Source organism: Triturus cristatus, chromosome 4_1 (genome assembly GCF_964204655.1).
Source record: "Triturus cristatus chromosome 4_1, aTriCri1.1, whole genome shotgun sequence".
Classification (NCBI taxonomy): domain Eukaryota; kingdom Metazoa; phylum Chordata; class Amphibia; order Caudata; family Salamandridae; genus Triturus; species Triturus cristatus.
Window position 1 is genome coordinate 1272686867 of NC_140585.1, and position 25498 is coordinate 1272712364.

The window sequence follows — 25498 nt, forward strand, 5'->3', positions numbered from 1 at the left end:
TTGTTTGTGGATTTGAGTGGTGTTTTCTCAGTGTTTTAGAAACCTTTTGAAATAGGGTTCATCATTTGTTTATACAGCTGCGTTATCCTCCAAAATAGAAACAAACTAAGTTTTCAAGTGTTTACAAAATGTGGGATGTCACTGACCAGGTCATTAGTGATGTAATATGTGAGGTCATAAGCATTGCATTGCGGGGGTATAAGTTATAGTTGGCTCAGCTAAGTATATCGTCTGAATTTCCCTGGCTTTGCACAAGTCAAATGTAAGTCTAACTATAACGTCCCTGTAACCTTTGCTTTTTTCAGTGAATATGTATATGTATATATTCACTGAAAAAGACAAAGGTTAAAGTGACATTATAAGAAGGGCTTGTAATAAGGGCAAAACTAATGTTTAAAAACAAAAAAACACCTTATGTTCACTAGTTATATTTTGCTGAGCTAACTACAACTTGCAATCCACTGATTATGACATCAAATAGTAGATAATTCATGACATGTCAAATGCCATCATTGATCACATCACTCATGACATCTCAAAAGACATAACAGATGACATCACTTATGCCGTCATACAATCAGTATGACTCTGTCCTATAGAATTTGTGGACTTGAAGTAATTCAATATGCTACTACACCTGTGGACAATGTTGTATTAGCCTTAAAGGGATTACAGTCTTAAAAACTTTAAGGGACCTGAAATTCAAGAGATTGACAGGTATACATTGGCCACTGTAAAGACACATCTGTGAGGACCTATGGACAATGCTTCATAATTTAGTAAAATGCACTACATACTTTCCTGAGTGAGTGCTAGTTTTTACCTTTTATTTCAACATGTAGCTATAAGGTCACATTAACCTCTATTTTTTCCAGTGAAAATATATACGTATATGCATATATATGAATATATAAACTTACTGGACAAAGAGATTAAAGTAACGTTACAGTAAGATTAAATGTCATGTTTAATCTCTAAAAACCAATTAAATTCGCCAGCTAATGTTAACTGATGTAACTTTAACTTGCGTCCTAGTCATGTACAGTTTTGTCACCAGCACCATCATTGGGGGCTACGGGAGGAGCCTCAACGCCCCCAAGGCCTGTTGGCTCCCCAGCAAAGCACCCATTGTTGTGCTCGCAGGATCTAAATCCATGTCTTTGCTCCGACGTGGCCGGGAGGTGCTCCTTTCTGTGCTCCTGCCTGGGTGAGATCAAAGTTATGTTTCCTGATTGGGAGAATGCCTGCACTCTCCGAGCAGGAAAACAGAAGTGTCCTGGGGGATGGGATCCTGGGGGCCCTACTCTGGCTCAGAGAGGGGGGCTTGGATAGGGGGACTGCATGCCCACTCCCCTAATAATAAAAATGGCCCCAGGTGGTGGGACCTTGTGGTCTCATAAAGGCTGGTGTAATGCTCCCCCTCCCTTAATTATGCAATGCAATAGGTCTCGCATTTGTGAGGGTTAGAGCTATTGGCGCTGTTAATAACGATGACTTTTACCCATGTGTTTTGGTTTGGCGTTTGCTTGAAGCGACATGGATGGGAGATGGGAAGGGAAAAAGGAAAACAGACAGGTGGGTGGGAGGCTAGGAGGGAAAGAAGCCACAGGGACCTGATGCTGTTAAAAGATGAAATGTGTACATAACTTGAAATTAACATTAGCCACAAGAGCCAGCAAAGAAAATTTAATATTTTCCTCACTCCCTTTTTCCAGTATATACGAGGATGAGAAAAAGCAAAACAGTAACAAGAGTAATTTGCTACCTGAAAAGAAAATTAACACACATTTCGTGCCCTACAAATAAACACTCCTGTAGGGGCACTGCTTGAAGCCATGCATAAAGAGATCTTGCAGGGGTATTCGAATATTCCTAATGCAGTCCCCTAAAACACACAACCACTGGAGGAGCTATACTGAAAGGTACATTAATACTTATCACCTGGTAGAAACACACCATGAGTTACTTTTGCTGTGAAATACACAAACTTAGATGCGAGCACACTTGTTATATTTCCTGGAAACACACACATAATGACTGGGTTGTGTCAATGAAGCACTCACACTGTAGAGTAACACAATGCAACGACTTGCTCTGCCTTGCAATACTCTGGATTTACTAAGCCATGCAGATCCGTGCAAGGTGGCTTTGCGTGGATTCGTAAATCATACGTAAGGGCTTGCTCTGCCTTGGGTCGCCGTGCGTGACGCCAGATCAATGCAGACCCTCAGTAAATCTGGCCCTTGGACTGTAACGAAAACCAACGGAATGCCCGGTTCGTCGGAATAGAGCCACGAACAAGGTACTTGATCGGGAGATAAAACCGAGATTCGCCAGTGAAAACGTTTTTAACAAGAAACTATTGGTTTACCTGATATATATTGCTGGATTGATACAGCGCATTGAATTGAGCCATAGATAAAATAAGAACGCTAGATCTATAAAGAATCTCACATAGAGACTGGAAAGAAATCTAAGAAAATCGTCCCCAAAATTCTTGATGATCAGTGGGAAACGCCACAAAACTAACCTCCGAGTGCAGTTTTGCACCGGTTTGACATATAACAGATGGTTTTAACTGTATGATGTAAGGAGAATAAATTCATTGTCCTGAAGAAGGTGGTCCAAATAAAATACACCACCGAAACGCGTCGACGCATAACTAAGTGATGTTAAATTGGGCAGGAGTCAGTATCAAATTATAGACAGGAAAATTACACTCGTGCTATATGCTGGCTATGAATCAAGCCTAATTAACACAGGAATGACATAGTGTATTGTCTTTTCATTTTTCTCCTTTTTTATTTGATATGTATATTTGCTTTTTAAATTGTTTTTACTTGTTACATAATAATTGTGTATTATAAATACATTTGTGAACGTGTTTAAGGTCATTTGATTTAATAAATCAGAAGAATAAATGTACATGATTTTATCATTTATAAGTGCTTCACCTGTGTAAATTTAAAGGTTGTGTGTATGAATGACAAGATGATAGTGTGAAAAATTGAATCTGCCTTCCATCCAAAGGAAATTTGTTTTTTAACTTTATGGTTTTGGGTGCTCCATTCCTTTGGATATGAGAGCCCCCTCTCCTTGAGATTCAAGACCTTGGTCTCTACCCCACACCACCTTGTTGAGAAAGCCTGGGGCTGCTCTGCTTCTCTTCCCTTAAGGCCAAGTGGTGCTAAAGCGGTGTCCTTGGTTCTAAGTTGCGGGTCCAATAGTAAGGTCTAAACCCAGGACAACGGTTCTGATTGACTCAATCAGTTACCCCTGAATGCCTAGGAACTCCTGAATGAGATCCTACACCTGTTATATATCCTCTTGTTTCCAGCTCTCTCGCTCGGTAGTAGCCAGATGATACAGAACAAAAGAACCAGAAGGGACAAAAAGGGACACCAGGGGGCTATTGACAATTTAGTCAAAATTTAAAATGCTCGTAATAACAATGAATTTTCCAGAAATTCAAAATTATTGTTTCAATATTACTGAAATTTGAACCTACTACTCACATTTTACACATATACTCCCAACATAACCTACACATGCAGATAGAAATCAAAGAAACACTAACTTCACGGACAGCCTGATACTCTAATGCACAACATTAGTAGAGATGCGATGTACAACTCTCTAGTGATCCAGAGACACATATACTAACTGTACAGAAAAACAGACATACACAGACCTACATAGGTAAACACAGCAACTGAAGAAAATAACCAGGGGGACACAGTGTGGCTGTTCTGGGTAACCCAATGTGCATTGCACAAAATAATCAAAGATACACAACAGTTCAGAAAGAACACGAATAGCAGCTGTAACCACACTGAAGAGGTTAAAATACACTGAGACTGCCAGAATAAAAAGAGACATTTACATGCATACACACAATAACCGGAAACAAACAACAGCGCATGGGCTATATATTTTAAACACTTTGGTACTGAACATAATATTCGGATGCATCATGGAACCACAATGACACATTGCACACGCCACGCATACTTGCATTCACACTCGAGCATAGGTGTATCCGCCGACGCTGACCTTCAGGGACCATTTTCATTGGGGGAACATGCCTGGTAGGTGTAGCAGTGTGCGACCAATCTGGTTTAACTTTTCACAATGATACATATATCCTCAAATCTCAGAGATACACACTTAAGTAGTAATTCAATGGAAGCTACCACAGCATACACCACACAAATAACCATATCATGATAGGTGCACAAAAAACGTGACAAAGCAACACAATGGAACAGCTTGTACACCACAGAGGTACAAAGTCACCACTGTACAGAAAACTCAGTGATAGACAACTTAAGGGCGAAGGATAACAAAAGGGCTGAACGCTAAGTTAGAATGGGAACAGGGGGTTAACGTAGGCCCAAAACAGCACAGCACTGGCAGTGCCGCGTTTGCCCACATTTCAGGGGGTACTACACATCTGTAAGGCATACTGCCTCGCAAGAGTGCCATCGCTTTATGTTATGCCACCAGTCAGGGGATCACAGTGTGACTCCCATTAACAGAGCACCCCAGTACATTACAAGCTCCACACTGCAGCAGTTCGGGTCCAGGGACCGGAAGTGTCACTGGTACCAAATGGGCAATCCTTCCCATGATGCACGGCAAGCTTTCTGCCACGGAGAACCAATCCCATGTGCTGGTAAGTCACAGAAAAGGGCCTGCTAGTTGCCACTGGCTGGCCGTTTCTTAAAAAGGTAACACTTTAAAGTTAAAATGCATTTTTCTTTGGGCCGCAGAAATTCCTTGCTCCTCTTCTGCTGACATCTCTTTTACTCTGTTTTCAAAACGAATTAGTTTCGACTGCGCTGTTTTTATTTCACCACGTCAGACTCAACAGCTTAAGGGACATATGCCCACTGAGAGAATGAACATGGGCAAGATGACACAAAGCCTCTGCTACTGCGAGGCGCAAGGGTTAAACTCACTTCTACACAAACATACCTGGTGACGACTGATCACTAGTCAGAACCAAAGTGGCGGGAGTTGGGCGACGTCTCCGGATCTGCAATGACAAAATGACATGAACTAAGTCAGCAATAAATCACCAGTTAACAAGATTGTAACAGTTAAAGTAAACATATTGAATTTACTCTGAAAGACAAGAGGTTATGGTGAGTGCCACTAGGGTTTTAGGATGGAAGCATTGCTAGAGTCAGGGGAACAGCCTAGTGTCTACTCTGACCAATAAAACTGCACAGTCAGCCCCACAAAACCCCTACAAAACATACTGCACAAAGTTTGAATGCTGAGGTCTCTAAAAGTCAAAGAGTCTTATGGGGAGTTGTGGGGACTCGTAGCAATATTAGCAGGCCACTCAACACTGAAGGCTGAGAAAAATGAATATGGGCTTAATATGAAGCCCTGTGTTTGAAATTCATAGTTTAAACCTTTGAGATTGCCTTTAACCTTTGAGATTGAATGAACTCTATGACAGCTTCAAACAGAACATGCTCAGCTACCAAGAAGTGCTTCACTTTTGAGACCAGTCTCCAGAGTATCAGTGCGCTACTTCCTTGAAAAAACATTTAAAGTAGAGGTGGGTGCAATTATTTAACAAAACACAACATTCGCAGAACCCGCCTACATCACCAACACTCAGGCAGAACGGAATGGATAGTTTTTTGTAAACTCACCTCTGCTGGGCAGATTTATATATAATTTGATGGGTGTTGAAGAATTTCCCCCACAAAGAAACCAGGGAACTTGTGGAAACCACTGAAAGTTTCCAGAAGTGATGAAATACATAATAAGTGGGTTTTAAAAATAAATAAATTAATTGTTGTATTTTGCAACATAATTCACCCACACATAGTCTATGGGGAACTATGGTGTTAATCATATGGCCATCGGCTTGTTTAAGGGGGTTCTTTTCTTTCCGTGAACTATATAAAATATATGTATTTCATTGCATTGAATTCGCAGTTCCCAATTAACTACTTCATGGAACAGTAAAGGTCTGCTGACTTTAGTCTGGCGTTACGTTCTGGTGTTGGCGTTGCTACACTCTAGTTCTAGTTTGTTCTGAGTATCTAGTGTAAGGCCACCGGTGTAGGAGTGCTCTGGGACACTGTGTGTGGATCACTGGTGGTGGTTCAATGCACTTCCAGCTTGTCAAGGAAGTTCTGGCGTTGTTTAATTAATTGCAAGACTGATTTATCTATGGTGCTCAAGTGTTAGACTGGGCTGCAAGTAAGTCACTTGCTTAATTTTCATTTACCAAATATGGGGCATATCAGCAACAACCGGCGATAATTATCGCTAAGCGCACTTAGCGCTAGGATAATTATCGCCGGCTAACGTGGATTTTTATCGCTGAGATAGCGTGCTATTAGCAACGCCTATCTCAAACGCGATAAAAATCCTAGCGCTAACTGCGTAATGTGAGATTATCGCTGGAAACCCCGCGATAATCTCACGAAATGTGGTGTTAGCTTGTTGATAGGGCCTCACAAACTTAGCCATGATATCCACCTTCCATAGGATATCTTGGCTAAGTCAGTCTTGAAGCAGGGGTTATCGCTACTTTTCTTGCCACTATGCTTCATAGCGTGGGGCTTGATGATAGGAGAAATGTCACTTAGCGACATTTCTCCTGTCATGTCAGGTCAGGAACGCCCACTTTGCATTTCATTAGAGATGCAAAGCTGGGCGTTAAGAATTTGTGCGCTAAAGCAAGGTTTCACGCGTTAGCGTGACCTTGCTAATTAGGCGATAAAATTATCGCTGCTTTTCGGCCGAAAACGGCCGCAAAAGCGGCGATAATTTTCTATCGCCGCCTTGTAGATATGCCCCTATGTTTGTACCGTTCATAACAACTAATAGTTGATCTCAGAACCCTCCTTACCTACGCCATCTGCTCAATTTGTGAAAATATAACATTTTCCATTTGAGGTGCCCAAGCAGTGCTTCTGCATGACAGCTTTGCCAAGTACCAAGGCTGTTTTGTTTTGTTTTCACCTCATCTGCCTTCTTCTACAACGCCCCAAACTTCCAGTCTCTTTTTGTCACTTTTATGTGTTCTTTTTCATCCCTGTTTTCTATTTTTCTCAGGGTTTTCCTATGTCTTCCTCCTTCTTTCTCCATTTTCTGATTTTTATGTCGTGAGTCAGGGTTTAATGATAGCAGATACAGCAAACAAACGAGAACAAGTGAACGTTTCAATAATCTAGTAGGATGAGACATTTGCATACTTTGCGCTAGTTTCATTTGAAGCACTTTGGTCTGGAAAATTCTGTGAACATGTTTGTGCGTGCAGGTCTCCCAGCTGTTTGCACATTGTTGAGTGAACAGCAGGTGTCGCCACCTACACACACACTGACCTCTTTTTCCTACCATGTACCCGCACAAAGACCAGCTTTAGGTCCAGAACGTTCGACTGGTTTGCAAGACCAGGGAACCTCAGCCAGCGCTGTGAAAAGACTCCTTATGCCCCGCCCTTTTGCACATTTTAGTTTTCCTTCTCACTTTGCCCTTATGCACCACAGTTATCTCCTTCATCAATTCTTTCTTTATTTTTTTTGTTGCATATTTATATAGCGCGAACTCCGCCCGAAGGTATTGGAGCGCTTTACATAGCACCGTATTTACATTACACATTCAGGCACGGGGAGATTAAGTGATTTGCCCAGAATCACATGATGTGGACGCGACCTCGAGGCTCGAACCCTGGTTTCCTGCCACAGAGGCGGCAGCGCAGCCGACGGACCACATCCTTGTTAACAAGCTTAAAGAAAACATTAATATACATTTCAAAAGTGTCTTTGTTTCCATAGCCCACTGCTATATGTCTGGTGCAATCGTTAGGGCGAATATGAATGAATTCAATGAGAGACATTGTGGTGGCTGAAGCAGTGGTCGAAATGGGGAGAAAAAAAAAGTAGGGGAACTGTGGACGGAGAATCAGAGGGTGGGAATAACCAGAGAATTTAGTCAGTGGGCGGAGTCAGAGGTGCAGCCAGAAAGAGCAAAACATCCAAATATTTAGTATTTCTATGGAAATCCACTGACCAGTTACAGCTTATTACATTATTTAATTCAACCAATGGATGCACATGTTTATTTAAGGTTTAATATGAGTTATTGACATTAAAATACATTCACAAAGTGGGATACGTTTCCAATCACAAAATGTCCCAAATATCCTTAAAAGTGGAATCACAAACCATTTGTATACGAGCCGTGTAGTTTCTATCAGCACTTCAACTCCATTTTTCCACAAGAGCAGTTCAAACATGAATGGCAAAATATCCTAGTTTGCAAATGTTTTCCACATAATTATAGCTCTGCCACATTCGCCACATAATATACATCATCTGCGGCATAATCTGACGATTTTAACAAACAAATTGTTTGTAGCTCAAACGGATCAAAAGTTACAAGAATATTTGACTTGTGTTGCTGTGAAGTGGAGGGCCCTTTGCAAAGGTTGACTGCTCACCTTTATCACTGCTTCACTTGTGTGTTACACTGGTACTAATGAGGCAAAATCTTAGCAGAGACTGTTAGTATGTGTAAAAATGTCAAAATAATAAAGTATCAGAAAATGTACCGCATTTCACTGCATCCTTTTTTTTCCCTGCATAATTTAGTCAACACTGCAACATACATTTTTTCCTCCATTGTTGCATAATTCAAGTGGCCCCCAAGGCAGGCAGCACATGTTAAAAGTGCTTGTGCTTGTGCATGAAGTAGAGAGACCATGAAGTTTGCGAGCTTAGTTTGGTGTGCATGCAAATCCTGCATTGCCGGTCCCTGGTGAGCTGCACTACTACTCCTGAAACAAGGCCAATGGTGGTACCAATAGGTGAAGCGGATTGGCTTTAAGGGTCCTGTGACAGAGTCACTGTCGCTCTAGGGAAGTGGTCTTCAAACTTTTTAATGCAGTGCCCCCCCAGTGAGCAAATATAAAATTCATCGCCCCCCCCCCCCTCCCTGAATTTTTCCCAATTATTCTATTAAATTGGCAATGGTTAAATATATCTCGATTTATTTAAACATGAAACCTATTTGAACATTGCTTGTAAATTCTGATTCGCTTTTAAAAATGCAACTAAATACATGATTGCCAAACATACTTTTCTGGTCAGGCAGGCCTTACTAACATGTAAAAGCATCCACAGTGTGACTATTAGAAATGGGAATGGGGTTTTTGAAGAATATTTGGAGCCCTTTGCTATTTGAAACATACTCCCAGCTAACATTTCAATGACAAAAGATGTTAGTGATGGCCCATTACAGAATGATTACCGCCGCTCATTTATTTCCTGCTTAAAACAAAGCATTGCCATCAGCATAATGCTTCTTTTGGATGGAGCCTGGCGCCCTCCCTGGGATCACTTGAGGCCCCCCTAGGGGGCCCCGCCCCCCAGTTTGAGGACTCCTGCTCTAGGGTGTGCTGCTTCGTAGGTCTGCCTGCAAGACTGGAGGAGAACTTCTGTATGGATTGTGGTGGACAGGCCTTCAAGGTTAACCCACACTTGCCATCGCTAGGGTCTACCAGCTGGTGCTAAGACACCAGGGCTTCTAAGGTCTAGCAGGGCTTCTAAGGTCTAACATGGTAATGTACTTCCTCAGGAGAGAGGTCAGGTGGACTGGTCATGAAGGCTGAACTTTGTTCCCCAGTTCCAAATTCGGCAGTTCTGGCCATAGTGCCACATCCTCTCCCCCACTGAACACCTTACTGCCCCAGTGAGAGAAACTCGCACTGCCTTCAGCTACAACCCAAATTATGCAGTAGACAAGAGTAATGTGCTGCCTAAAAAAAAAGTAACAACATCCTGGAAAAAGTAAACACTCATGCAAGATTAAGTAAAGCATGTGAAATGTAAGCAGGAACAACATGGTAACCTTAAGGCTTTTACACTCATTATTCAGAAATCAGTGAGTGTTTTTGCTTGGAAAGCCAAGGACATGACTACAGGGCCCGGAAGGGACCCGTTTCAATGTCCATTGCTTATATCCTCAGAAAATGTAAGCAGTATGATTTAAAAAGAACACATACCTGAACACAGAGCTACAGTACACATTTTATAAACTAAAATAAGGAAAAAAGTCTGATAAGGATCACATTAAAAGTTTTCCACTGACACTCCAGCATCAACCAGCTATTGCAGTGCCTCCAGGAATGGTGCACTTCCCCACCCAGGGAAAAAAATGCTGTCCAGAGAAAGACTGGAAAACGAAAGTAGAGATTCACTGGCAAACTCTGTAAAGTGGCGCTAATGTGTTTGGGGGTGAGTAAAACCAATCTGGCCAATTTGCGACCATTCTGCCTTGCTATATTTATTTATTTTCTTTTTCGTAATTTGAACCTTTTTTCCAGCAAAAGTGTTTCCTTCTTTTTTGCATCCATTTCATAGGGGAACGGATGAAGGAAAGGAGAGGAAAGAGAGGGTAAGAGCTGTTTCTTGTGAAGTCCTGGGTTTCAGCAAGTGAGGAGGAGCAAGAAAGTGAGGGAGGAAGAGTAAGAATGGGGGGAGCAGATGCCAGTGGCAGAGCAGCAGAAGTGGACACTGTCCTTGTCTTCTCTAGGCAGGAAGGAAAACACAGAGTCTTTTTCCTTCTCTGTGACCTCGTCCGTCCTTGAAGGGCCACAAATGGCCAAGCCTTATCTATAGGCCTACGCTATTTCTGCCAACCTGTGACGCATTTTAAAAATAAAAAAGTAGGGGAACGGAATAATTTAAATGTAAAAAGTAGGGGCATCCCGTGCCCTGCCGATCCCACCCACTTCGATCACTGGGCTGAAAAAGAGCAGTAAAAACATACCTCACATACGCTGATGTTGTTACGTTAAGTTGAATTCATCAGCTGACTTCAGTTCACTTCATTTCCAACAAGCTCTGAAGATACTAGTCATTCTGGTATGACAGTAGGTGTACACAAAAATGCTAGCCTGGTTTTGTGGCTAGGCTGTTGACCTGCCGCAATACAAGATTGCTTAGGCGATGGTGATGTCCGCAGAGGTGTGCACTGGTGGTGGTAAGTAGCACTCCAGTCTTGTCTATAGATAGGCTTCTGGTGTGTCACACTTCAGTAGGGGGTTGTGAAGGTTATGTGGTTGTAAAAAATGAACTCTTCAGTTGGGCTCAAGGGCTCTGATTGGGGGATGGTAAATCGCAAGTTCATCTAAGGATGGCTGGTGTTGATACACTGCACTTTCAGCTTACCAATACCGTAAAACCCTCTTCTGACTGGTATATAGAAATCACTGCATTTGTAGAACCATAACTTGCCTCAGCCTTGCTCTTTTACTTAAACAGTTCCTAAAAAGAAGTGCCTGTCGCTGAAATACAGCTATTCCCCTTTATTGGCTTTCGAGGTGAGAAAATGAAAACTGGCTTACCAAGCCGACACGCTATCAGATTATTGTTACTATTTGAGGGTAGATCCTTTGACTTGTTCTCATGATCTCACTCTAGGTACCAGATTGCATGGTTTCAGAGTAACAGTCACGTGACTACATTCAAAGCCTTTGAGTCCTATAAATACCAGTCTTAGTGTATAGATGTGTATTTTGCCTTTGCTCCATGCAGCCGTGCTGGCAGAAGTTCTGACCAGCAGAAACTGTGATTTACAAATTGTTCATTTTGCTTTTGTGAATAAACCCTTTCACACTTCTATTTGCACTTGTGAAGATTTTCTTTGACACTATACTGCACTAATAGTGTAGTTTGCCTTGGAAGGTCAAGATTTTAGATCCCTCCTGCCGAAAGTGCATGCGTTGTCACTGCAAGGGCTATTGTTGATTAGAAGGAGCTGGGAGCTGGCACATTGCCTACCATTTTCTGACTTCATTGTCACTCTTCCTAGCTGCCTCCTAATTAGCCATTGCATGATGTCTCATATAATGTCTTTAACTTTACTTTTAACAATGCTGCACAGCATTGCTGCCCTACAACATGGCTAAAAGGAATTGGCAAAGTCAATAGCTCTTGCATAGGCTAGGTGCGACCTATTGGCTTTGCCAATACTTGTTGTAAAATCAAACATCTACAGGAAGAGCATACTGCGTTATAATTCATTGTAATATTCATGGCTACATTCTTCCCTAATGTAGGAGCTTATCATTATTGCATGGCAAAAGGTGTAGGAAAGTAGGATCTGCTTCTTATGTTAACCCCCACATTTTGCTAAATGTGATACTGTTTTTGACTAGTCTGAATGGGATCCTGCTAATCAGGACCCCAGTCTATCTGATTAGTCCTAAAACTGCATGCTATGTACTTAGGTACACTCCAGATTGGATACTGGGGAACCCTTGTCAGTCCATAGTACCCAGGGCATTGGGTCCCCAGAGGCCTCCCAAGGGCTGACGCATGTATTATGCCACCCATGACCGGTCTGCTGATCCCGAGCTGCTACGGACTCTGAAGGCATCAGCAACACAGGAGGTGGATTTCTACGTCCCTCAAGGCCTGAGCTACCCTCTCACCAAGTTTGAGGTCAGAATCCCTCGCGGGGGCTGCAATACCCAAACCCCTCTGCATCGCGTACATTTGCAACTGCATATGCTTGTTGGCGTTTCCTGAACAAGTGCATTGGGCTCCGAGTAGCACTCTCTGGCACCATTTCCTATCAAGAACTTTGACCGCCTCACACCGAGTGCTCCGTGGGGCTGTTGTTTGGTGAAATCGCTTGAGGTCCTCTTGTGACTCCTGTGCCTCCGGCCTGTGGGTCAACTTTGCTTTTCTTGGGCTCCCCTTGTTGCTCCAGCCTTACCCTGACTCCCCCGTGTTTGGTGAGTCTCCTGGACCTTGCTGTGCTGAACCGTACACATCCTTGATCTTCCGCGTTGGTTGCCGTTGCCCAGGCTTGTTGGTGCTCCTGCTGGACACCGACCCCTCAGCACTCAACATCCTTCGGGACAGCTCGTATCCAGCTCGTATCCAGCTCCTGGGTGTCCTCGACGTCTCCTGGTCTCCGTAGCTGCTGAGTCAAGAACTCCATCAACCAACCTGAAGCACGCGACATCGGTGGGCATTTGTCTACTGAGCCCCTGGTCACTCCTAAGTGACCCAGACTCTGCCCGTCTGCTTTCAGGTACTCTTCGACAAGAATCCACCTTTGGATTCCAACTGCTACTTTTCTTCCTTCCAGTAGCGGCTCGTCTTCAAAGTCCTCCATTGGGTTCGACGGCGGTTTCCGACCCCTCTTCAGATGAATATATGACATTACAATGCAAACAATTCCAATGCATGCTTTCACAATGCAGTTTTTACATCGCAACTACCATTGCACTGCATGATTTTACAACGCATGCCATTACCACGCATTTTTAAAAACTACCATTACAACGCATTCCATTACAACGCATACCATTACAACGCATAATTCTTTTAGGGCAACAGTAGAGTAAGTGTTGGATAGTGTAGGGGTAAAAATTACTATTCCCACACAAGTGAGTGCAACAGTAGGGTAAGTGTTGGATAGTGTAGGGGTAAAAATTACTATTCCCACTCCAGTGAGTACAACAGTAGGGAAAGTGTTGGATAGCGTAGGGGTAAAAATTACTATTCCCATCCACCCCTAAAACAAAAATAGCTCCATTGCTTACCTTATAATGCGTTGCAATGGCATGCATTGTAATGGCATGCGTTGTAATGGCATGCGATGTAAAGGCAGTTGCGTTGTAACAGTTGCATTGTAAAAGCAGTCCGATGTAATGACTGCGTTGTAATGGATGTTTTCCCTTCAGACCTATGCATCCGGCTTCCCTGGGATAGGTAACTTGGGTACCTCAGTATCCACAGGTGTGGTGGCTCTCCAACCTCCTATCTTCCATGGGGTTTCTTTGAAGTCCACTGGGAAGGGTCCTTAAACTCTAAAACATCAACAGCGACTTTCCCATAGAATTGTATGGAGCACGCGGTCGTGGGGTCCCTGTCTACTCACCCTGGGTGGTTCCTTGGGGTCCCAGCGATTCTATGTCCTCCCGACATTGTCTGGAGTCGAGTCGTGGTTCTTATACCAATTTCTTAGTATATGGTTTGGTCACCCCCTGGGGCCCACTGTGTATTAGCGCTATTTACTGTCCTTTCTGTACTAAAGTATTGTGCGCATTGTAATTATCTCTGTGTAGGAGATACTGTGACGTACTAGATAGTGTTATACTAATAAATACATATTTTTATAACTACTGTGTGGTTTTCCTTTCATTTAACCAATACTACAAGGTTGCAATAGAACAAGCTGCTTAACATTCCTTCAAAACTAAGCCTGAAGGCTGCTCTCCACAGCTACCACTTGGATAGCTTTCTAAGGGTATCTTTGACCTCAAAAAACTCCAGAAGAGTTGTTTGGACTGGTGCAAGGTGCCCACTTTAATTAGTGGACAGCATATACCAGGCCAACTTCGCACAGAAGGTTATACAATACACTACACCAGTGTATCACCAGTTTTGACTTCCTCCCAAACCCTGCTTCAAAATTACTTTCCTTAGTCCTCTCTTGTTAATACATTATCATTTTAAAATTGGGATGCATAAAGATGCCTTACCCCATGCTACCTCTTCTTTTCTTTTTCTCTACAAGCTTGTGCACTGTAGCACAAGCTTACAAATTAAGCACACACTTCTTACAACACACGTAGATAGTCCTGTGTTTTCAGGTGGTTGCATTCCACAATCCACACCTCCAGCAACGTTGGGGCTGCAAATCGTTCCAGTACCCCATGAACCTCACAGGATATTATGCTTTTCTGCCCCATTGTCTAGTGTCCTATGATATTATTTTGAACCACAGTCATGTGCAAAGAGTGTGCTGTTGTCATGTCTAGATGGAGTAACTTGCCTACAGAGTATCTTGCAGCATAGAATTACCCAGAAGTACTGGTTTCACAGCACTGCACAGATTGTTATACCCCACTAGATGCTTAACTTCCAGTGTGGTAGCGTTCTAAGCTTGTCATTTGGGTTTAATGCTGTTAAGGCCATGTCAAGGAGCTTGTTTTTGGGGCAAGAGAGTCAGTGCAGTGTAGCAATGACTGTTTGTCATGGGATTTTTAGATATCGCCTAGACAGCAAATGCACTGTCTCTTCAAGACCTTTTGTTTTCTCATAGTGGGCATAGAGGCCACTCTTTGCCTTTTATTGGGTGGCATTGTCACCCTCTTTTGCCACTTCTTATTTGTCATTTGCTGTAGGTTTCTTTCCTCTTTGTGTGTTTGTCCCTTTCCCGGAGCAAAGATGATTTAAATTACTTGTGTCCTTCGACTTATTATTCTTTCAGCACTACTTTTTCCTTTGTGTTTAAGCAATCTACCAGAGTAAGCCTTTTTCGCTGACACCCTCATGTATTTCTCCCCTCTCCATGTTCCTCGCCCCCTCCCTCCTTCCCTCGCCCTTGTTGCTTGCCCTTATCAGCCCTCCCTGAGCCCCTCGTCCATGTTGCTTTCCCCATCGGTCCTCCCCGTCTTCCTCCCTCCTCTGTGTTGCTTACCCTATATGCCCTTCCTCACAACTCTATGTAGCTAGGCACCACCTTCCCTTCCTCTTTTCATTTTCTGTTGTTTCTTGTCCCCAATCTTTTACCCTCCCTCCTTCGTTCTCTTTCCTAGTTTTTATCATTGCTTCACCCACCTTCCCATCCTTCTCCATTGTCTATGCCGTTGCTTGCCACCCCAACCCACCATAACGAAAATAAAGTGCTATGATGAGTTCACTGCTGACTGCATCATCTTGCTTTTGTCCCCGCATCCTCTGTTGTCTGTATTCAGTGCTGGCTGCTCCAATTTTGGGGTGGTGAGGCAAATCAGAGGGGGAAAGATGGACCTTGTTGCTCCTCTTCCGACACTGCTCACGCAGCACAGGCTCCCAGGGTCAATCACAGTGCTGCTCTCATGCTGGTAATACCTTGGCTTGAGCGAGCTGACTTGACGCTCACTCAGGCCCGGGGAGCCTGGGTCTTTTCTCCAACCTGGCTGTACAACACAGCTGGGATGAAAAAACATGACTGCACATTTCTGTTTGGCTGGTCTGAGACGGCGGCCAAACAGACATGCGCACTTACAAGTGCCCAAACACTCCTCCTGCAGCGTGACGCTTGGCAGGCTGGCCCCACCCTGCCCTAACCTCGGCTGGCAGTAATGAAAAAACAAATAAGAATAGAGTGGTTTATTACAATTTTATTTTTCAGTGGGGCGACACTCCTCCGCCATTACAGAGGCGCCACACCTGTTTTACCTTCTCCCACTCTCAGTGTTGCCAATTCGGCTACAAATACAAAAAAAGCTCTATGATGCGGCCAGCGCTGTTCATGTAATACCGCTTTTTAATAAAACGTTCACCCATGCTGCACGGCAGCTGCGCTGCTGTAAAATATGATTAAAAAACATTGACAAAGGCAGTAGCTCTCGTCTCCTTCCCACGCCTATTGGCTTTCCAACTGTTGTTGTCTGTATGTTCTGTCACTGCTGGATGGCTCTCCATTCTCTCAGTGTGCTGATTTTTACGATTTTCTGTCCGCGCCCTCGCATTTTCGCTAGCGTTGCTTTCTCTGACAGCTTTATCTTGTTCTGCAAGGCTGCAGTCCCGACCTCCCACAGATTAGTTTTGCCTTTCCAATAAAATATTGAGTGGTAATATCTCGTCAGATAAACACAGGAGGAAAAACAAGAGACACAGCAGACATGGGTCCGTATCACTGGGCGAGACACGCTTGTCGGCACAGAGCTCCTGACCTAAGCTGTCATTCATCAAGCACTGGCGACAGGTTGCTGAGGCAAAACATTGACTCCGATGCTGATGGCTGACAGGCAAACTGATTGTCTGAGAAAAGAAACTTAAATTGCAACTGAGACATAAGATGCCTTCTGCAATGTAGATTCACAGAGACAGACAGCAAAAGACTGTGGCAAGGATAGCCCGACCTGCCTCCACTTAGGGCTACCTATTATATGAGGTAATACCACACATGGCAAACACCAATACTGGAGCAGCGATTACCTGTTTCTCGCCTATTACCATTTTCGTTCCTCTAAACAGGGGCAATGCCCGGTTACTCACTGGTAATATTCATTACTCCGAGTCCTAGTCTTCCTGTCCAATTCCTGAGCCCTTCCCTCCCTCCCTGGTTTTGGGTTTTTTGGGTGATTGTTTTCATTTCTGGGTTTTTTCTTTGGTATTCTCATGATGTTTCTATGACGCACTTCTCCCTTTATTGTCACCTGATGGTGGCGCCATGTTGGGGGAAGTGCGAAAAGCTTGGCTAGGTAATAGGTTTCTGTGGAGCAGACTAGCTGCTCTCTGTTAAGGAATGGGACGGGAAGACAGGACAAGGAGGTAATGGGGTAATCCCAAATGTGTTTCCTCATTCTGAGCTGCAACACCCTGGAAATGCAGTTAGTTCACTAAAGACTGTCCCACTTACGCATGCGCACCTGATCTCATACTATGAACAATACACCACATCATCCCATCATGAAAGCTGTCCTCCATCTTTGAAGAGTGCCTGCTTCTGAAGCCATGCTGCAGAGCACGCTTTCCCTCTTCATGACACATAAAATGATACTCTTGAGACTTGTTTTCATCGGTAAGGGAAGCATTCATGGGGCAACCAAAGTTCAGGGAAAAAAATACACATTAATCTTTCTCAAAGTGCACCATTACGCGATGTTCGCGAGTTCAAGAAATATTTCAATATTCAACAATTCATTAGGATTCTTAAAATTTAACCACCAATTAAATTGTGTCCCTCTGGCTCTGCTTTCCCTGATTAAGCATCCTATCAAGTTCCTTGTCCTTACAGTGTCTGAAACCCCATTGACCACCTCAATAAAATGAACCAATTGCGTATTCATGTGCAAGTTGTACTACCAATATCCCTGTAGAGCACTTAATGTTTTATTTCCTGTTGTATTACTAGATTGTTGTACTTCCGCTTCATAGAAATGCCAGACTGGATATCTCTAAACAAAAATGTACACAGTTTTTTTTTTATGTGCGTAAAACAATTGAATATCAATTTTAGTGAATTGAGCAGTTGATTTGAGAAGTTTCAGTAACTCCACAAACTGACGGATGGTAGCGCACTATGATCACTTCCCACAAGGAACAAATTCAAATTATCCACCGATATTTGAACTAATGCAAAAACAAGGAGCCTCCTAGAGCTCTCTCTTACCTCACCACCACCAATACTCCTGATACTCAATAGGGTTTGATTGTAAGGCTTCAGATAAAGTGATCCTAAATACCACTATACTTGCAATCTTTATAACAACCAATGACTTCAAGATTATGCAGACTACCCACAGACAACTGCCCTATAAAAAAATGTCGACCAAATTATTTTTTTCCCTCAAAGGAACAACTTCCTTTCATAAGTGACACTGCTGAGCAAAGAATTTAGGATGCATCATAGTCATAGGTTGTCATTGTCAAAGGTTGCCCTAGCAAAAGACACATTTTCTCTGTTTTTCCTGAACATTTAAGTGATTACGTTCAAAAGGCTGACCATAGTAATAGAAATCCAGACAATCCCACTTCTCCTTGAAATTCTTGGTAGACCTTTGAAATTGTATACAACAAGCAACATCAAGAAACCAAAGCAAGTAACAGCAGCGCCAATCACTTCACATGAAAGGACATGTAAAGGCCCCATAGGCTGCAGTTTTGTATCTGGTGTCTGAAGCAGGGAGGAGGGTGGCTTTGGGGCCACCAGCTGGTTACCTATACTACAATATAATGATTTCAACGTTTGTTTCTTTTCGCTCCTTCATCCAGTAAAATAATAGCCTGGGAGGAGAGGAGATGTCTTCATTCCCTGGGAGTTTTACTCTAGAAGGGTTTGACCACATACACTGTTGAGGTGAAGCTGATCAGCAATAAGAATCACATTAGATGGCTGGAGGTTTTGAAAGAATGTATGTGTGCTTTTTTAAAGTTGAAATAGCTGCTTTTAACATTAGCCGATATCGAGTGCCATTGGACCATGATTTTTTAATGTGCGAATTCTAGTTTCCTTGTATTTATTCTTCTATGGGAATATGCAGTTATCCACTGTGACATGGAATGTAATTTGTATCTGACAGAAACATACTGGGTTTACTTGGAAGCCCCCAAGGTGGTCAGATGCAAGCCTGAAATGATTGTGCTTAATGAAGGAGGGGGAAGTGATAAGTGAGAGGAGGAAAAATAAATGAAGCATGAAGGTTAGTGTTAGACCCAGCGGTTTCTGACTGCGGAGATCGCTGGGTCTAACACTAACCTTCACCCTGTATGCCACAAAAAAGACTCCACACCGTATGTATAAAACACTGGTCTTTGTATTACACACACACTGAAATCAAAATGAGATACACATTGTATATACACTTTACAGTTCTATGCAATTGCCAAACTTCCCCATTGAAATCAAAATGAGATACACATTGTATATACACTTTACAGTTATATGCAATTGCAGAACTTTTCCATTCGCAGAAAGGTCAAAGAGTAACAGGTCTTTGACTACGCCTTGAGACCCAGTCCCTCAATAACACCGGCCAACGATACACGTTGCCTCTGCTGGTGCACCATTGCCTAGAAAGTCAGAACCACGTAGCATAGAAAGAACGCCGTTACTTAGATTCACCCTTCCGGATTAGACCTCCAGGCACCCGAAGGTACCTCACGAGTGCGGGATCGCGATTCCCCCATAGACAAAAGTTTGTGACCCAGGAAGCTGGCACTCTTCCATGTCTAGAGAAATGTTTCCCTTCAGGCGGAGGTGTGAACTGCTGTAGCCCCTGACAGTCAGCTGCAGGTGCCCACAGGGCACACAAAACCCCTTGGGCCTTGTCACGATATTCTCCACAACAAAGTGCTTTGTGCTGTTGGTCCATGGAGAAGGAGCCAAAGACTTAGAACAGAGGCCGCGATGTCAAGCGCTGTCATGCCCCCGATTTGGAGGTCCAAGACTGTCTCACCTCTCGGCTCAAGTTCCCCAAACACCCCTCGAACAACACACACTCTGAAGTGCAAGCTAGCACAGGTCCCCTTGGTTGTAAGCATGGGTCCCACGGACTCTGCAATCTTACCCAGCACTCCTCGGACGCCTCACGTCTCGGCACCTCAGGACGTTTCTGATTTTTACGAGCACACTCATCTGCACACTGTGATGATGGTGTATGTCACGAAGTTTCATGTACAAACCAACGATCACTTCCACCAGTTTCCACCACACTCAGTGCGGTCCTAATGATCTCAAGGAAATGGTGAGATCCTTTGTGTCCCTGGAATCTCGTGTCAGGAGGCCAGCTAACTGGCCCTTGGAGAGGTCTTCGGGACCCAGGCCACAACAGTTGGCACTTAGCTGCAGGCCAGCAACGTCCAGGCAAAATCCACCAAGTGGTAGTCTCCTTCCCGGAGAACAACAAGCTCCAGTCCACCACAAGTCTGCGGATAATCCAGTTGCAGTTCCACCTGCCATAAGAATCTCTTGTGTCAATGTCCCAGTGTTGAACCAGCCTAGTAGGGTTCCAAATCCAAAAGTGTCTCTAATTTCTGAGGCCAGAGCTCCTTTAGTTATACCCACGATGACCTTTGAAAATGCAATCAGTTCAAATTTCCAGCTTTTTAAATGCACCGGCACTCTCTAAATTCTGTCCTGTCTGCCATCCTACCTGGGAGGTTAGATCACTATCTTTAGTGGGGTCAAAACCCTGCCCCATGGAATGCAGGTGCCAGTTCCACCCACCATAACCATCACAGAAAGGTACCTCAAAGTCAGCCGTCTGCAGTTTCCTTTGAGCCCTTAGTTTACAGTCTTTAATCAGGAATGCACAGATGTAGCTATTCCCCTAGCACCCAGGTGTGAATTGGAGACAGGCCAACACTCACAGAAGTCACAAGAATCAAAATGCCCACTTTCCCCAAAGTTACATTTCCACACACATAATGTCGGATCCACTCGCAGTACTGGAGAGGATTCGCAATTAAGAACTCATCAATAGCAAACATGAAACTGATACTAATTTGCCCATAGGAAATACTTCTCAATAGCCTTTACTTACTTTTCCCCATGCTGATCCAATGCGAAAAGCAAGCCTTTGTCGTACTGAGCACACCACTCGGCGCCATTCACGACCCTTGTATGTAACACGCACACGCACATGCCCCACCTCTTCCCAACACCACACTTTGTCACCAGCGAAAACTTCGATATAGCAAGAAACATGCAGAACCTTGGCATGTAGCTTTTTGAGTGCCAACCCAAGTAACAATAACCTTTGCACACAGGCCCTACCAAGGCAAACCTGTGGCACAATCGATTAGCTACCTCAGTGGATGCACAATCAGTGCTGCATGCCCACGGAAGAGGATTCGAGATACATGCCCTGGGTATTTGTCTTACCCCTTGACATGGGACTTACAGCTAACTTGAATCAGCCAATCATGTATATGAAGAGCACAAAGCTTTGGCATTGAATGGCAGTGCCCAGCACGCTCTAAGTCCTAAGGCTAGCATCCAGATCAGTGGAAAACTGGGAAGGAGAGAAGTAAAAAGTCGAGGGAAAGCACCCTCGAAAGGGCCATTTCTAACACTTAGTATGACTCTGGCATTAGTTCCCAGAAGCCCTAGGCTAGTCTGTACATGATGCACTTGAAAGTTTCACTAATGAGAGGAAAAGGTGAGAAGATCAAGGAGTCAGAAGCAGAATTGATGCAGGGTAGGGAATAGCAAGGGAAGACAGGCAACAGAAAAGTACGAAGGTTGGATAGAGAGGTAAATAACAAGAATTGCTATTTACCACAAATGATGCAATTTTTGTGATTTACAAAATTCAGTGATTTTGAGCTGAGCTCGGATCTTGCTGTGGTTCTTAGGGCCAATCCAGAACCCTTGAGTTGCCCTTCCCATGAATTCTCTGGCTGCCACCTCTACTTGGGTAGATGGATATATTGTTTGCCTGTGAACACAGCACCTTGACCTGAAGAGACTCACACCAGCAGCAGACTGAGATGAAGGGGGCACACTGAACCTTTCATATCCTTCCATTACTGAGAGATGTGTCTGATTCTGCGTCATCTTCCTCAACCTCTAACCCAAACCAGCCACACATTTTACATAGCATGAAAATGCACATGGACACACACATCAATGGGCGCACACGCTGCACCATTCGGCAAATGTGTAATTTCCTGTTGTTAATTGATACAAATGCAAAATGCACGTTTTCCCCACTCTGAAAATTCAATCATGAATCTTGAGCTGGGATTTTAAACTAAAAAACGTATGAATAGTGATCAATGAAATATCATTTCAGTTGTGGCGAAGTTATTTGCACTTGTTACTCTTAATTGTAAATGGGGAAAATTTGAAAACTTCTACTAAAAGGCAGGTATATGGAACACACGGGGCTTCCACTCGTCTGGGTTAAAAAGATTGGTGAAGGAAATCAATGAAGTTGGGTTTACAGGACATGGGTGTGTCTGTATGTACTAAAGAGAGTCACCAAGGTGCTGAGTAAGGGGTTATTGGGTTGGCCTGGCCTATAGTGCCGTGTGAACCCTGTAAGGGAAGAAGCATGGTGGGGAAGACAGGGTGCACCATCACCGGCTAGCAGAGAAGAGAAGATCCGCATGCAGCCCACAGGACTTAAAACTGAAATGACATAGTGCAGAGAAGGTATTGAGGACAGGCACACACAGCAAGTACCTACAGAAACCTTGACAGCCCTGGCAGTTCAAATCCTTGTGTTGGTTACCATTCTTTTGACTATGGGAAAATCAAGGGAAGGAAACCCGCCGGTGTGGACGCGTGCAGGCAGATAAAGCAAGCTGACCGTCAGTCATATTGGTCATCGCCAATTCTGTTAGATTGTTAGTGTAGTGTGTCTAGATGGGTTGTAGTGTAATTGGACTGGTTGGCTCGGACATGTAAAGTGGTAGGATAGAGCCTAACGAGAAGTGCTTAAATTGTGCTGGCGGATGCAGGTAGAGGGCAGCGGAACTTAATTTGAGGACCAGTGACCAAAAGAAACCCCAGACAGTGAGACAAAGAGACAGAAAGTATACAATAGGGGAAAGGAGAGACACAAGGGGTATGTCAAGACTAGATCGCTTTAGTGTTCGCACCGAGCGAGCATTCAGCAGCACCAGTGGTAGGCACATGCACAAATTTGGGCCCCAGTACTTATGTCTTTGACAAATTAGCACTGTGCGCATGGACATGTGTGCCATTTGTTTAGATGATGGCTTGTTGTTGTTACCTAGAATCAGCGCTCATTAAGACCCTGATTATGACTGAGTCAATGTTTTCTGACCCCTGTGCAAACCGCTGTTTGCACAGACATTAGAATTCAGAGTTGGGTGGTATTTACCACAACTGGTAATTATCAGGGGAATTAAATAACTAATAACTCTGTGGGAGAGGTGTGGCGCAGCAGCCAGGGTGGCTGACTCTGGAGCACAGGGCTCATGGTTCGATCCCCGATGGCAGCTCAGCCCACACCATGTGACTCTGGGCAATAGCTAGCTTAGTCTCCCGACAGCCCCAGCACCTTGATACCCTTAGATGATTAGTTTGCACTTTACAATTACTGGGTTACTTACTTACCCTTCATAAAATTTATGCAGGCCAAGCCTGCCAGAATTAAACAGGGGAAACTAATACAGTATTTACTGTAACCTGTGGATTTTAGTGCCTTGAGCACCTAGCTCGCATGGTATTCCCTAAAAACTCTGGATAGGTGCTATATATCACTCCTGATAAATTCCACAACCCATGGTGTTGGATTTTATTGGGTGCGGCGGAGCACGGGGTTCATGGTTCGATCCCCAGTGCCGGCGGCAGCTCACCCCACAGCATGTGACTCTGGGCAATAGCTAGCTTAGTCTCCCGACAGCCCCAGCACCTTGATACCCTTAGATGATTACTTTGCGCTTTACAAATGCTGGGTTACTTACTTACCCTTCATTAAATTTATGCAGGCCAAGCCTGCCAGAATTAAGCAGGGGAAACTAATTCAGTATTTACTGTAACCTGTGGATGTTGGTGCCTTGAGCACATAGTTCACATGGTATTCCCGAAAAACTCTGGATAGGTGCTATTTATCACTCCTGTTAAATTCCAAAACCCATGGTGTTGGATTTTATTGGGTGCGGCAAAGCACCGACTCTTCCGACAAAGTGGGAAGGCCTATGTCTTGACCATGTGCCTTTTACAAAAGATTTCAGTGAAATGTAGACATTAGGTAGAAGCCTCCTCTATGACCCCCATTACCAAAAACGTACACAATGAGAAATAAAAAAGAGGTGATGGATGAATAAATTTCCTCGAGTGGCGGCGAGCTCTGGGGTCATAAGAGGCGTATATGGAGCATACCGCTTTGTAGGAGACATGGAAGCATTTTAGCTCGACTAGGGCTTGCTCATCTGCCAGACTGACACACACAGCTTTATATTTGTCTGATATAAAATAGAAAGTAATCTCTGATAAAACATTGCACAACGTTATGCATGAAAGAGCATGTTTCAAAATGTACTGATTTCCAACGTCATATATCAGCCTTTCAACATTTTTGTGGGTCTTTAAATGCCTCCTTTTGGTGTTCTTCGGTCACTCCAGACCACCTCCACTTAAAAGCTACAAGTAGCCTGCCATCATGAAAGGCAAAAGATTATTCCTGTCAAGGTCAAAATTGTTATTGACTGGCAAATTGGGATGTATAACAGTGTCTCAGACACTGTTTACGATTCCTAATTGGGGTCACAAATTGCATGCCTCATGAATATTAAATAGGCAGGCGCATCATTAGGAATGGGTAGCACTCCTGTGGATGGTGGCCTGCAGGGGTCAGCAGACCACCATGTCTGGGACTGCTTTTAAATAAAGCAGTATTTTTTTTTTAATGCAGCCCATTTTCCTAAAAGTAAAACGGGATGCTTTAAAAAAAAAAAATACTTTTCAGTTTCATTTTTTTAAGGGCAGGCAGTGGTCCTTGGGACCACCGCCTGCTCTTAAAAACATTTTCTCACATACTCACAAAGGGGAAGGGGTACCATGGGGACCACTTCCCATTTTCGAGTGGTTTATCACCTACCTGAAGTAGGTGGTAAACTGCGAATGTTTTGCGGCCGCAAATGCGGTCGCAAAACACTTGTACATGGCATGGTGACTGGCTATTAGGAAGGGACGCCCCTTTGTAATAGCAGGAGTCGCAAATGCTATTTTGCAAGTCAGTGACTCACAAAATAGCATTTTTACATGCCATTACCCTTTTTTGCGGGAGGATCTCTCGTTTACGCCTGCAGAAAAGGGTCGTACATCTGGCCCTCAAACAGGAACGAGAACCTGCAGCTTTGGGAGTGCTTTCTCGGTGGATATATTGGAAAACACGTTTTCACCAATACTTCGAAAAAGTCTAAATGTTGTCCATTATAGCTAAAACCAGCAGTATGCTACCATAGAGGAGATGAAGCAACACAGGCAGAAGGAACCAAGACAAGTAAAGAAATGCTAAACTTGTAATTGGTTTTCT

The 25498-nt window shown here is 43.7% G+C and overlaps 1 protein-coding gene across 2 annotated transcripts in view; it reads right to left on the reverse strand.

Moving 5' to 3' along the window:
* PPP1R1A (protein phosphatase 1 regulatory inhibitor subunit 1A) overlaps positions 1 to 25498 on the reverse strand; it is a 368279-nt gene that overhangs the window by 155792 nt on the left and 186989 nt on the right. For both annotated transcript variants that reach the window (XM_085654773.1, XM_085654772.1), the window contains exon 2: positions 4978 to 5038. In XM_085654773.1, the coding sequence (XP_085510899.1) occupies positions 4978 to 5038 (61 nt within the window). The remainder of the gene's footprint in view (positions 1 to 4977; positions 5039 to 25498) is intronic.